The following is a 15,682-nucleotide window of genomic DNA, read 5'->3' on the forward strand; positions in this document are numbered from 1 at the left end:
AGCGGTGAGCACAATGCATAAACAGGAGTTTATGCTCAGCAATCAAGGACAGGCAGAAGCAGGTATATATGTGGGAAGGGTCCAATTACCTTGCAGGGGTGTGTACTGGTCCACCAATGGTGTCAGAGAGACACTGATCAAAAACAGCTTGCAATTAGGCTTTCCTGATGTTAGGTCTGGTTGCCGGGCAACCCGCGCGCGTGCGCGATGCGCGTCGCGACGTGATGACGTCATGCGGTTTACTCAGCAAGTCTCCGCCTGTGGGAGGCTCCAGTAGCTCCCTCACGTTCTCCTGCTTCCTGGTTGCCGAGCAACACGTGCGCGTGCGCGATGCGTCTCGCGGAGCTCCGCCATCACGCCGCTGCGCCTGCACTGCCCTGGCAGTGCGTGGGCGCATGACTCTGCCCCGTGGTGCTTCCCTGAGTCGGTCTCCGCGCGGATCAGAGGCAAGTGTGACAGTCACATGACATGGTTGTGTATTCTTAGCACATTGCCATGTTTCTAAAGGACGACGTGCAGAAGGCATGTCACATGACATGGTTGTGTATTCTTAGCACATTGCCATGTTTCTAAAGGACGACGTGCAGAAGGCATGTCACATGACATGGTTGTGTGTTCTTAGCACAGTGCCATGTTTCTAAAGGACGACGTGCAGAAGGCATGTCACATAACATGGTTGTGTATTCTTAGCACATTGCCATGTTTCTAAAGGACGACGTGCAGAAGGCATGTCACATAACATGGTTGTGTATTCTTAGCACATTGCCATGTTTCTAAAGGACGACGTGCAGAAGGCATGTCACATAACATGGTTGTGTATGCTTAGCACATTGCCATGTTTCTAAAGGACGACGTGCAGAAGGCATGTCACATAACATGGTTGTGTATTCTTAGCACAGTGCCATGTTTCTTAAGGACGACGTGCAGAAGGCATGTCACATAACATGGTTGTGTATTCTTAGCACATTGCCATGTTTCTAAAGGACGACGTGCAGAAGGCATGTCACATAACATGGTTGTGTATTCTTAGCACAGTGCCATGTTTCTAAAGGACGACGTGCAGAAGGCATGTCACATAACATGGTTGTGTATTCTTAGCACATTGCCATGTTTCTAAAGGACGACGTGCAGAAGGCATGTCACATAACATGGTTGTGTATTCTTAGCACATTGCCATGTTTCTAAAGGACGACGTGCAGAAGACATGTCACATAACATGGTTGTGTATTCTTAGCACAGTGCCATGTTTCTAAAGGACGACGTGCAGAAGGCATGTCACATAACATGGTTGTGTATTCTTAGCACATTGCCATGTTTGTAAAGGACGATGTGCAGAAGGCATGTCACATGACATGGTTGTGTATTCTTAGCACATTGCCATGTTTCTAAAGGACGACGTGCAGAAGGCATGTCACATAACATGGTTGTGTATTCTTAGCACATTGCCATGTTTCTAAAGGACGATGTGCAGAAGGCATGTCACATAACATGGTTGTGTATTCTTAGCACATTGCCATGTTTCTAAAGGACGATGTGCAGAAGGCATGTCACATAACATGGTTGTGTATTCTTAGCACATTGCCATGTTTCTAAAGGACGACGTGCAGAAGGCATGTCACATGACATGGTTGTGTATTCTTAGCACATTGCCATGTTTCTAAAGGACGACGTGCAGAAGGCATGTCACATAACATGGTTGTGTATTCTTAGCACATTGCCATGTTTCTAAAGGACGACGTGCAGAAGGCATGTCACATAACATGGTTGTGTATTCTTAGCACATTGCCATGTTTCTAAAGGACGACGTGCAGAAGGCATGTCACATAACATGGTTGTGTATTCTTAGCACATTGCCATGTTTCTAAAGGACGATGTGCAGAAGGCATGTCACATGACATGGTTGTGTATTCTTAGCACATTGCCATGTTTCTAAAGGACGATGTGCAGAAGGCATGTCACATAACATGGTTGTGTATTCTTAGCACATTGCCATGTTTCTAAAGGACGATGTGCAGAAGGCATGTCACATGACATGGTTGTGTATTCTTAGCACATTGCCATGTTTCTAAAGGACGACGTGCAGAAGGCATGTCACATGACATGGTTGTGTATTCTTAGCACATTGCCATGTTTCTAAAGGACGACGTGCAGAAGGCATGTCACATGACATGGTTGTGTATTCTTAGCACAGTGCCATGTTTCTAAAGGACGATGTGCAGAAGGCATGTCACATGACATGGTTGTGTATTCTTAGCACATTGCCATGTTTCTAAAGGACGACGTGCAGAAGGCATGTCACATAACATGGTTGTGTATTCTTAGCACATTGCCATGTTTCTAAAGGACGACGTGCAGAAGGCATGTCACATAACATGGTTGTGTATTCTTAGCACATTGCCATGTTTCTAAAGGACGACGTGCAGAAGGCATGTCACATAACATGGTTGTGTATTCTTAGCACATTGCCATGTTTCTAAAGGACGATGTGCAGAAGGCATGTCACATGACATGGTTGTGTATTATTAGCACATTGCCATGTTTCTAAAGGACGACGTGCAGAAGGCATGTCACATGACATGGTTGTGTATTCTTAGCACAGTGCCATGTTTCTAAAGGACGACGTGCAGAAGGCATGTCACATGACATGGTTGTGTGTTCTTAGCACATTGCCATGTTTCTAAAGGACGACGTGCAGAAGGCATGTCACATGACATGGTTGTGTATTCTTAGCACATTGCCATGTTTCTAAAGGACGACGTGCAGAAGGCATGTCACATAACATGGTTGTGTATTCTTAGCACAGTGCCATGTTTCTAAAGGACGACGTGCAGAAGGCATGTCACATAACATGGTTGTGTATTCTTAGCACATTGCCATGTTTCTAAAGGACGACGTGCAGAAGGCATGTCACATAACATGGTTGTGTATTCTTAGCACATTGCCATGTTTCTAAAGGACGACGTGCAGAAGGCATGTCACATGACATGGTTGTGTATTATTAGCACATTGCCATGTTTCTAAAGGACGACGTGCAGAAGGCATGTCACATAACATGGTTGTGTATTCTTAGCACATTGCCATGTTTCTAAAGGACGACGTGCAGAAGGCATGTCACATGACATGGTTGTGTATTCTTAGCACATTGCCATGTTTCTAAAGGACGATGTGCAGAAGGCATGTCACATGACATGGTTGTGTATTCTTAGCACATTGCTTAACCCAAAGTGTTGCTGGGATTATTTACTAAATCTAGAGTTATATCTTTTTACCTGCTATCCCATTATTTTAACTATTAATATCACCTTTTGGGAATGTAATAGAATACCCCAAACATCTCTGATACGTATTTCCTATTTTTATAAGGTAGAATCAATCAGGCTTTTTTAATTAAAAATGTCTCTAGGCTGCAAAACTGGTAGAAAACATAGAACGAGATTTATCAAATAAAACAATGTCATTAAGAATATTGTCGCTTTTTTGTTATGCACTAAATTTGCCCGTTTTGACAATAAAATAGCTAATCCCCATATATTTTTGACTGTTTTACTGTATAGATATTTTATGCAGTGACCTACAAGCAATATATTCCCCTGAGCACATCTTACTATTGTTTAAAGCAAGTTTCTTGTTAGCATATAATGTAACATTTCATGCAGATATCTCAGAATAATATCTTAGTAGCACCTAGTTACTCCTCAGTCACTGTGGATATATATGGCCAGTATAGACACATGCAGTAACTTCTGCATTATATTGAAAAGCCCTAAAACATCGTTTTGGTGTCTGATATTTTCATTTATTTATAAAATGTTTTACCAGGAAATAATACATTGAGATTTACGTCAAGACTCCGGGCCGGATTTATGGCGGTTCCATTGGTGCCATTGTACCGTGCCCCGCACTCGGGCTGCGGCCACGCTGCCGCTGAGCGTGCTCATGCTTGAGAACGGTGATGTCACCAACTCTCCAAGCATGAGCACTCAGCTGTCCTTCAATAATTATAGAGCAGGAATAGGGAGGGGGGCATTTAAGGGAGGGGGCATGTGGATGGCTGAAGGCTGCTGTGATTGGTTTGTGACTGGTGCACTTTTATTGGTTACAGAAGGGTCACGTGACCATTCTCAGCGCTTGGAAATCAAATTTCCATGTCTCTCCAAGCGCCAAGCTTTGGAGAGTGCACGTGCACCCTCAATGTCCAAGGCTGCGTCCACTGTGCCACTGGCTGCACTCATGCACTCTCCAAGCATTCGGTAAATTTATTTTTGGAAGCGCGAGCCGGAGGCCGTGGCCGGGTGGCATGGCTGACCGGTGACTGACGCTGATTGGTTGAGGAGGTCATGTGACCCTTCAGCGCGTCTGAAACACAGTTTTCACGTCTAGCACCCGCAAGCATACGGGCGTGTGAGCATAGCCAGACAGGTTAAAATTCATTGTGCTGACCGTGCCAAGCACGTTCAGAGGCAGCATGGGCGCAGCCTTAAAGGGCTCGCACTCGCCCCTACAACATTTAAACTGATTGCCGGGGAGAGCGGGGGCCTCTGTAAGCTCCGGCATCTCCTCCAGCTCCTCATTGTTACGATGTATCGCCATGACAATGGGACACCGCAATGTCACATGGCGACGCGTCGGCATGACAACACAACGTAGCTGGAGGAGGTGTCGGAGATTAGGAGCCGGAGGTGGTGCCGGAGAAGGTAAGATGCCCGGCACCAAGCCCAGGCAAAATCCCAGCCGTACCTGCTCTCGTTTCCAAGGTTGTCCTGGCTCCTAATAATAGTGTATTGAGCCTTTGCTTTTGAATATTCACCTTTAAATTATAAACACGTTATACACTGTAAATACCAGGGTCCTAATAAACTGATTGAGAAACAGTGATTTGAATCATTTCTGGCTTTATATAGTTAAAGTCTAGAAGTGTAACGCAGGAAATGTTTGCAGAAGGATGGACTCTTGATATTCAGAGATAAAATATTGATACAGATTATCACTATACCCCTCTTGTCCACGAACGCTCAAATAGGAAGGATCCTTAATATACATAACTGTCCAGTAGAAGTTGAATTTATACTATTATTTAATCAGGTGTTTTTCAGGAAATGATTTCAGTGCAGAATCTGAAGTTATAAAACATGTCTTCCTTTAATTCTCTTTGCAAAGTTAGCATGTCCAAAGTATAGTGCATAAAGTGATGTAACATTGAGCAATGAAGAGTTGCCAGACTAGGCCATGAGTCTATCCCATTTCTTTCTCTGCCTGTTTAGCACTTTTGTGCAGTAAAAACAAATTCCATTACAAGTCTTTTTTAGGCATCTGATATTCATTAAGTAAGGAGAAGCCTGCCAGTCACTGAATCTGAAGATAACTGCATCAGACCTCCACTGATCTTTCTCTAAAGAATTCCTAATCTATTTGTGAAAACACATTTTTTTTCCAGGCTGGATCTATGAATAATGCGTAACAGAGGAAGCACATAAAAAAGAGACCGTATGGGAAACAGATCTAAATAGATTTAAGGTTTAAAATACTGTGCAATCAGCAGGTCATATATCCTTAGGTAATGTAGCAAAAACGATGCATCGTGGCCCAAAGTACCCTTCGGTTAAAATGAACCAATAAAAGGTAAAAATGAAGAGAATTGTGCAGAGAAGAACAGCTCGATCATGAGGAGGAAAGTGGCTAATCTTTTGGACGTACATGTTGAAAGGTTTTTACTATTTTGGCAGCAAGGAAGATAACGTTTTTGATAAAGGTAATTTTTTTTTTAAAGTAATGAAGTAATGGCAATTAGTACTTTCCTAACACTAAATATACTCTCTGCTCACAGCACAGAGGATATGCTCTAATCAAGGCTCGGCCTGTGATCTGCTGTATGTTTGGTGAGAACAATGTTGCAAAAAGGGGTTGTGATAAATCTGACATTAGCGAAAAGCTGTTCGATATTACAAATGTATAAATAAGCCACTGTAATGGCATTATTGTTCATGGGACTCAAAGGCATGAAAGTCTTAAGGTTCAGGAATGGTCCATAATGTTAAATAATCTTTCTAGGAGAGCAGAATCAGTGGGAATATCTGTGTGTGTCGGCCATTACTATGGTGACTGTCAGTCTGCTAACTGCATACATTTCACTTTCTTCTTTTTTTTTTTGTAAATATCCACTACTTCCAAGTCTGCGAGCCCCCTATTCCAATAAAAAAAAGTGTGGGGTGCCGGAGGTTTTTCTTAACAATGTCACTGCGCGCCACATAGCGAGGACGGAAATAATCAAACAGTGCTGGAATACTCGTGAACGACAAGCGACTTCCAATAATGTCTTAAGAAAGCAGTGTTTTAAGATCAGAAAACTGTGGAGATCTTAGTAAATCATTGGCACGGATAAAACATGTGTTGTACCTAAATACTGACTACTGCATACTGCAGGTGAAGATAGCATGTACCAAACAAATTAGCATTGGCAGCAGATACAGATATATATAGATATATACAGATATATTGTAGACCTTTGAAGATGACCATATTGAGTGGGATTTTGTCCCATATTTTTCAGTTTAAGGAACCCCAAAGCCTTCTTGGTATGGTGGCATATAACCTGCAGCATGTTTACCTTTCCACCATCACTAGCATGAAGAAAGCTCCTTCAGCACTGTGGGAGAGCACAGGGGGTCTGATCCCCCTTATACCACTGAAGGGGCTCTCCATTGCCAAGGAAACACTCGCCACACTACGGGAAACTCTGCTCAGTAGCAAGGATAACATGGTAAGACATTTGTATTCCTATATTTTTATATTTCATTGAGTTCTCACCTCAGCAGCTGCTGGGAAGGTAATGTAGTAATTCATTGCATGGAACCATATAAATGTATACTGTGTAAAAAACGTCGGTTTTCCGCCTTGGGGGGGGGGGGGGCAGAATACTAATTTCCAGGGTTGGGATAGAAAAAGTTCTTACAAACACAAACTGCTGCCTCATGCATATTTCTATATCCCAGACAGTATGTTTGCTAACACTGCTGCTCAATAAGCGATTATTTCCCACAACTCGAGGGCTTACATTATTAGAACCATGATTGTATCATTGTGAAATACTGTACACCCTTTTTAATGCTTTTAATGCATTTGCTGCTTTTCCCCTAATTACTTCAGTTAATTAATTTATTGAGATTATTACCCACATAGTTTTGCCAGTGGTTAATCAGTGTAAATTATCTGCAGCATGTGCAAACATTCGTTTCCAACATGCACGTGTTATAAATGGCACGGTGGAGAAAGCTTTACATTTGTAAGTTTGTTCTGTTTTTCAAAATGTACTTTCCGGACCTGGAGAATTATCTGTAAAATGGAAATGTTGGATTTGTCAAACATCCATTTGGACAAGCAATTTCTTCTTTGTATACTAATTATGTAGAAGTATACATGTTCTATAAACCTTCTCTTTATTAACACCATCAGGATTTTTATAGCTAACAGGTACTATATAGGCATGGTCTCGTGCTACCGTCACAATGTTATGTACATGTACAGCATTATTTAGCCATAAGATTTACATAGGAAAATGTTTCTAGTTTGGTATGGTAATAAAAATAGTTTTTTAATAACAGCCTTCAGTTCTCCTTATCATACCAACATATTTCTTTATGAAATCGCCTAGTAGTTTTCTATTTTGGAGAAATATTGATTTTAAAATACAGTATATTACAATAGTTTTGTTTTGTTTTTTTCTTTCCTGAACTAGGTTTTATACAATTTTTCTGCTAGGGAAATATTTAAATATATAGTATTTCAGATGATAAAATAAGATTTCTTTCCTTCTTATTTTAACTAGGCAAAGTGAAAATGCCTTATTTCATTTTGTTTAGTTTTGTGCATAAATTTGTAAGTTTTCCATTTGAAAACCCAAAAGTTTGCCCAGTTTATTAAAAATAATAATAATAATAATAAAAAGACCAAAAAACCCTGAATCCGAGGATGAGCCTCTCTCGGGTTTTGGCTTGTAAGTTCAGATAGCTAAAGAATTTGAAGTTCTAAGTTTGGATTTTGAATGTGCAAACCTGCCGACGCGCGCCTTGTTTCGCCTTGTACTGCTTTCTAAGTCGTACATCACTGGGCTCCTCATTCTGGAGGTTTGTAAGTCTGCGTTAGATGAGTAATTATATTTCAGACAGAAGGCAGTTCCAAGAATTCCACAGCTCAAGAAGACTCTCCTTCCGCTGCCCCCAATACACAGGAAATCACTTTTACTCCCACAAATGACCCACGTCTGTGTGACATTTATAACAGCGTCCCAAGAGAGAGGACCTCAGATGCCCCCAACCCCATGAGAGGCCACAGAGTTCCTCTTGTTCCCAAAAAGATTTTAAAGGCTGAGTAAAACCTGAAAAATCCGGCAGAGAGAGAGCCCGCAAAAATGTCCACTAATCTTTAGCTTCCACTAGCAAACGATTATGTGAGCAGGAATCTAGCACCAGAGCTTGTGCCTTATTGTATCTTGCAGGAAAACATAAAAATATTGAAAAGTGCAAAAGTCCCTTTGTAGCTATTCTATGTGGGTCTAAATGCCCGGCATGCTTTCTACAAGGGTTTCTAGAAAGGACATTTCAGCTGCAGAGGGAGAGAGCTGGCTGTCCCTATGGAGTGTTAACATTCCAACCTGTCCATAGGAAGTTCATACACATAGATAGATATAGATATATAGATATATACAGTGTTCGACAAACCTATACATTTGCACGCCCCGGGCGAGTGGATTTAACAGCGTGGCGAGCTCCTATTGGCCCAAACAGCACACGTTTGGTACTAGGTGGCGAGTAGATTTTTTTGTTCGGCGAGTAGATTTTTTGGTAATTTGTCGACCACTGGATATATATATATACCTTGGGTATGTTTCCGTACAAAGATTCAGCTGTTACAGGTTTGCTAAGCAGAATGCCTCCTCAAGGAAAGGAGCAAGGAGGAGAAGAGAGACAGCAAGGAAAGGAGAAGACAGATGGGTTGCAAGGAGGAGAAAATAGAGAACAGTGTGCACATGTGGCAGGAGGGAGTACAAAGGGGGAGAAGAGATAGCAAGGTGAGTAGGAAGAGGAAACAGAGAGACAGAGGAAGAGAGGAGATGAGGAGGGGTGTAGTGAGCACAGAGAGGAGCAAACACAGTAAGGCAGGGAGTGCAAAAAGAGGAGAGAGTGCAAAGAGGAACAAGGCATGATGGATGTGAGAGTAATATGTGGAAGAGGTGATAGGAGACAGCGCAGCTTTACCGGGAGAGGTGAAAACAAAGAGTAACGTTTACTTAATAACCAGTTAGATCGGCGCATTTTACATCGGGTACAGCTTGTTGAGATGAAATCAGCATTATTATTCTGTTTGATTATTCCTTTATTTTTCTTTAAGCATTATACGGGTTATTCATTAAACTGCGGTAATGCCCATTGAAATCCATGAGATTTTCTGTGGGATTGTGTCCCAACCGGCACTATCACAGTTTAATGATTAACCCCATTAGCATGAATGCACATTAAATTGCACAGCTGCTTTTGAAAGCTGTTACCCTGTAACATGAAACATTTTATATGGTGCAGCGTGAAGGACAAAGGGTCAAAGAGGTGAAAAAGGACGCAAGAGAAATACCCTCTGAAAAAGCTGAGAAAAGACAACGAGATGTTCCTCCTGGTTCCGTACAAACAGACAAGTCTACACACTCTACAACTCGCAGATCTAAACAAGTTCTTGTACAGTCTGAGATGGAGTCACAGGGTCCTGACCTACAACAAGACACGGCCTTTGAACCCGAGCAACCATCTTTGCACAAATCTGCATTTTCCCCTTATAAAAGTAGTGGCAGGAAGACTGATGTGGAGAAAACGTGTACAGGACTAGCTTACGGCAGCCTCTACTCCACTACTACTCAAACAGACTGACTGTTCTTTCCTGGGTTATCCCTGTGTACAGCGGGATTCTGGGAAATATGCAGAACTCTTGTTTTTCTCCACCCATTCCAGCTTATGCAACAATTTAAAACCCTCTGTAAGCACAATGTGTCCATCATATGCTGCGTGACACTGCATATTCTGGGCTATTCATGGAATGTGCACTTTCTTTGTGAGCCGTGGAACATTTCACAGAAATAGGCAGTTTTAAAGATTCACACGTCAAACATGGTAATCCACTATGTGAAGCGCTATGTACATTAATGGCGCTATATAAATAAAGGCATACAATACTAGGTTAAATAACATTGATGAACAAATCACCCACTCTGCCTTATACAGTTGGACATTGTTGAAAACCTATCCTTGGTGTCCACTAGCCATGTTAGAAATAAATGATACATTTGTAGAACCAGTTCATAGAAAAACTGGTCCGGCTCAGGACCTCAAAGAAAGATTTGAACCTAACGGCCTAGGACATATGGTTGCGGCCATTGCACCATGACCAAATGACCACCGGCTCTTCGCCGCTACTCATCCCGCCACCAAGACCAAATCCGCCGCCCTATGGCACTTACATATGGCGGCCGCCTCCTTGCTGCCGCCCTCCTCCCTCCGAATCACAGCGTCAAATAACTGCTAAAAACCCTTAAATTAACCCCTGCCCTACCCAGTAGTGAAACTTACCTTAGTAGCTGATGATGGAGGTTCCAGCGGCGAATCGGTTGCGGCAGAGCGTCCGAACACCGCTGGGTATTGGCTTCTTTATAGGTCATCACAATTAATTGAACCAACATAGATGTTACATATGAGCTTTCTGGATTATTTAGGTATTTTATTCAGATGTCCAAGGTGTCCAGACATGAAACCAGTAAGGTCCCAAAAGTCATGAAGGTGACCAGAATGTTTGTATAATTCTCATACTTGCCCAGACGTTCAGAAACTATAAAGAATTGGATTGTGTTATCCTAAAATGTTATGTACTGAAACAACTTCTATACTTGAGAATTAGTTTTGTGCTCCAGGTGTAGGACAACAAGGTACAGTACGTTGAATACTTGAGCCTTATTGTTTTAGTCTTACCTCTATAGTAAGATTATGGTCCTGAAGAAGTCCCACCCAAGTCAGACGAGGATGGGAGAGAAGCAGTTTGTAATATCTGCTAGCAAGAAAAGCCAGCCAAACGATAGATTTTATAGGCACAAGGGAAAAGGGCAGCAGGAGTCAAAGGCACGATATCAGGCTGTAGCCTATGTTCTTCTCTAGCTATGGGCACATGCAAGAATTGAGTCAATCACTGATTAGCTGTAACTTTTGGCTGTTCTCATTCACAGTTTTATATGATAAACCATTAGGAAGGTTCACACAAGCTAAGAAGAGTGCTGGAATAGGAGAGTGGGGTTTTTCCCTCTATATATATATATATATATATGGTAACAGGTAATGGCTGGGAAGCAAGTTGGATGTAGAGATCAATCCACTTTTCTTCTAGATCAATAGATCAATTGTAGAAACTTGCAGTAGGGGGAAAAAGAAAAACTGGGCATGCACACGTAACGTTATATAGGTTGGTTCATGCACACGTAACGTTATATAGGTTGGTTCATGCACACGTAACGTTATATAGGTTGGTTCATGCACACGTAACGTTATATAGGTTGGTTCATGCACACGTAACGTTATATAGGTTGGTTCATGCACACGTAACGTTATATAGGTTGGTTCATGCACACGTAACGTTATATAGGTTGGTTCATGCACACGTAACGTTATATAGGTTGGTTCATGCACACGTAACGTTATATAGGTTGGTTCATGCACATGTAACGTTATATAGGTTGGTTCATGCACACGTAACGTTATATAGGTTGGTTCATGCAAACGTAACGTTATATAGGTTGGTTCATGCACACGTAACGCTGTGTAGGTTGGCTCATGCACATAAACATTATGTAGGTTGGCTCATGCACACCTAAAGATATGTAGGTTGGCTCATGCACACGTAACATGTAGGTTGGCTCATGCACACGTAACATGTAGGTTGGCTCATGCACACGTAATGCTGGTTGCCCGGTCTTGGCAGAAGCTGCACATATCTGAAAGAGGATGGCACAACGGTCTTAAAAGTCCTGATGAAGGTGTATTGTTACACCGAAATGTTTATATAATTAAAGTTATTATATTTTAAGACTGGTGTGCCATCTCCTTTCGAAAACTAGTTAGCGGAAAGACACAGTAGATCAGGGGTGCACAAACTGGGGGGCGCGGCGGTTACAGCGGCCCCACGCTCTTCCCCAAGGCATTTAAATTAAATGCCAGGGGACCATGCGAGGCCTCTGTAACTCACCGTGATTCGGCCGGCTTCGGGTGACACGTCGCCATGGTCATGTGACATCATTTGACGTCGGCACACAGGTAAAGGGGGAGGAGAGCAGGCAGAGGGGCGCAGCACCAGAAGTTAGCGCACCCCTGCAGTTGATAGTAATATTTAATACCTTCATTTTCCAAATCAACAATCAATATCGACCTAAGTCACCACAGAGACACAACTATCAGAGCAGGGAGATGGTGGAGGATGTGTCTATGAGTTTGCATTTCACCATGTATCAGAGCAGGGAGATGGTGGAGGATGTGTCTATGAGTTTGCATTTCACCATGTATCAGAGCAGGGAGATGGTGGAGGATGTGTCTATGAGTTTGCATTTCACCATGTATCAGAGCAGGGAGATGGTGGAGGATGTGTCTGAGTTTGCATTTCACCATGTATCAGAGCAGGGAGATGGTGGAGGATGTGTCTATGCGTTTGCATTTCACCATGTATCAGAGCAGGGAGATGGTGGAGGATGTGTCTATGAGTTTGCATTTCACCATGTATCAGAGCAGGGAGATGGTGGAGGATGTGTCTATGAGTTTGCATTTCACCATGTATCAGAGCAGGGAGATGGTGGAGGATGTGTCTATGAGTTTGCATTTCACCATGTATCAGAGCAGGGAGATGGTGGAGGATGTGTCTGAGTTTGCATTTCACCATGTGAGGCAAATTAAGCTTTTAAGAAGTCCTGTCTCTAAATAGTGTCCAGCTTAAACCCGATTGTTATGATTTACCGTGCAGAACTACACATTATAGCATCTTTCACTGACACTATAAACCTTTAGGTATTCCTCCTCTGCAGACACGCTAGGTGCTTCTGTGTATATGTAAGGTAATGTATGTTTCTGCACAGATATAACCCAGAAGTGCTTTCTGTGGGAGGCTAGGGGTGGAAGCAGGTTCCTATAGCATACACTTGGTAAATCGTTTTTCATTTAACCTCTATATACAGTGTAGTTTTATTTACCTACAGTGCTTTTTCTGCATTAAAGTTCACTTTCTTGTTATACAGCTCACAATTTGTGCTGTCTCTTATATCATAGTTGCATTAGTTGCATGCTAGATTAAACGTACTAAATATTAGAAAAAGAACAAAACAATGAAGGGGGATTTGTCTAAATTGGTGATTGCAGTTTTGCTTGTGGGTAAAAATGAATCAAATCTAAAACTTGCATTTTTCTGGTAAAATATTGATATTTAAAATCTAAACTAAACCTCTGATAATTTCTTCTGAATTTCACGGTCTTTATACTAAATTTTACACATTTGATTTCAAAAGACTGTAAATAAACAAAACGTGTATTTTGTAATGTAAATTGCAAAAGTTCTGATCTCTCTGACAATGAAAATGACTTTGTGTTCCAGTATATTTGGAAAGTGCTGTGTTGTTCTTTTCGTTGATTTGTTGTACTATATGGGAGGAACGCGGCAGTGTTGCCAGCAGAGCTCTATATACAGTTACAGACCAGGTTAAAATGTGACACTTAGGCCGTGCCTATAGTGCCGTTGTTGGCGATTGCGACACAGCGGGGTCGCGGGATTCCGGCAATTTGATTTGTTCAAGGGCCGTCACGTGACGTCCATGAAAAATCAAATTTTGGCGGCTTCAGGTTCTCGCGACGGCGATGTCGCTGTCGCGTGCACTATAAGCACACGGGGTGGTGGCAATGTATTTGTTTTAGGGCGACGTCGCCGGCACTATAAGCGCGGCATAAAGCCGTCTCACATGTTAATCTGGTCTGTGACTGTTACGTACGCCTATAATACCGTATATATTATCTTTTAAGTATGCATGCAATATCTTGTATATAATGTATAACCTGCTCATGTAATGTAACCATGTATTTGTAACCATGTAATGTATCCATGTATTTGTATCCATGTATTTGTAACCATGTATTTGTAACCATGTATTTGTAACCATGTATTTGTAACCATGTATTTGTAACCATGTATTTGTAACCATGTATTTGTAACCATGTAATGTAACCATGTATTTGTAACCATGTAATGTAACTATGTATTTGTATCCATGTATCTGTCATCATAACTCTGTGCCCAGGACTTACTTGAAAAAACGAGAGGTAACTCAATGTATTACTTCCTGGTTAAACATTTTAAAAATAAATAAAAACTAAACATGGTGGATTAACTATCATTTACCACTGTAATTAACCTTGTCGCTGGTGCAATTTTTTTGCGGTTCAGACTTGGCTGATAATGTTTCCACTGCAGAAAAAGATCTTACAAAAGCAAAAAAAAAACCTAAACTAAATATCACTACAGCATCTAAACTGTATTGTGAATTATATTAGTTGTTTTTAGTATATACGGGAGAAAGGGCTTTCCATTTTTAGCTGTATGTAAATTTTGATGGCACACAAATAAGGTGACCATCATCAGCAGAGCTGTGCCCGATTCCAAGCATTTCTAAACCAGATAAATAACAGGACAGGCAGATTGGGCCTTTTTTCAGCAAGGTTTATACAGTGTATTTATGATGTAAAAACAGCATGGGTGGGTTCTTTGTATAAACAAATACCACTTTCTTTCAAAAGAAGTCTAGAAGTACAAAAGTAATGGTATTCTGGATTATAAATAAAAAACAAAATAGTGGCACTCCATACCACCCACTACTATCTTACTATGACCTCCAGTTATAGTGGCACTCCATACCCACCACTACTATCTTACTATGACCTCCAGTTATAGTGGCACTCCATACCACCCACTACTATCTTACTATGACCTCCAGTTATAGTGGCACTCCATACCCACCACTACTATCTTACTATGACCTCCAGTTATAGTGGCACTCCATACCCACCAGTACTATCTTACTATGACCTCCAGTTATAGTGGCACTCCATACCCACCACTACTATCTTACTATGACCTCCAGTTATAGTGGCACTCCATACCCACCACTACTATCTTACTATGACCTCCAGTTATAGTGGCACTCCATACCCACCACTACTATCTTACTATGACCTCCAGTTATAGTGGCACTCCATACCCACCACTACTATCTTACTATGACCTCCAGTTATAGTGGCTAACAAAAAAAACAACAAAACCCTTCATTGTGTTTTTGTGACCACAATTGCTTCAAGCTGCTATGCACGTCCACATTCAGTATCTGGGTATCACGGTGTTATGCTTCACCGGCTGACACCAGCCTGGGACCCTGTATGAGGCAAGCTGATGCTGTACCAAATGGTTTTCTTTATGGATTTACACATAGTCTTTAACGCTTTCCACACTAGAGGCTAGTATTGTAAGGTATTGATAGTCCTGTTAGAATTTAAGGGGTTAAAAGAGATTTTGTGCACCAAAGATTATCATTTGTGGCATTTATGATATTGTGTTGCTGCAGTTATCACTTTGA

The 15,682-nt window shown here is 41.7% G+C and overlaps 1 protein-coding gene across 2 annotated transcripts in view; it reads left to right on the forward strand.

Moving 5' to 3' along the window:
* Positions 1–14,466, forward strand: part of PLIN1 (perilipin 1) — a 32,068-nt gene extending 17,602 nt beyond the window's left edge. For both annotated transcript variants that reach the window (XM_075575151.1, XM_075575152.1), the window contains exons 7-8: positions 6,548–6,757; positions 9,573–14,466. In XM_075575151.1, coding sequence (XP_075431266.1) covers positions 6,548–6,757; positions 9,573–9,911 — 549 coding nt within the window. In that variant the 3' untranslated portion in view covers positions 9,912–14,466. The remainder of the gene's footprint in view (positions 1–6,547; positions 6,758–9,572) is intronic.
* The last annotated feature ends 1,216 nt before the right edge of the window (positions 14,467–15,682 follow it).

This window comes from Ascaphus truei, chromosome 18 (assembly GCF_040206685.1).
Source record: "Ascaphus truei isolate aAscTru1 chromosome 18, aAscTru1.hap1, whole genome shotgun sequence".
NCBI lineage: Eukaryota > Metazoa > Chordata > Amphibia > Anura > Ascaphidae > Ascaphus > Ascaphus truei.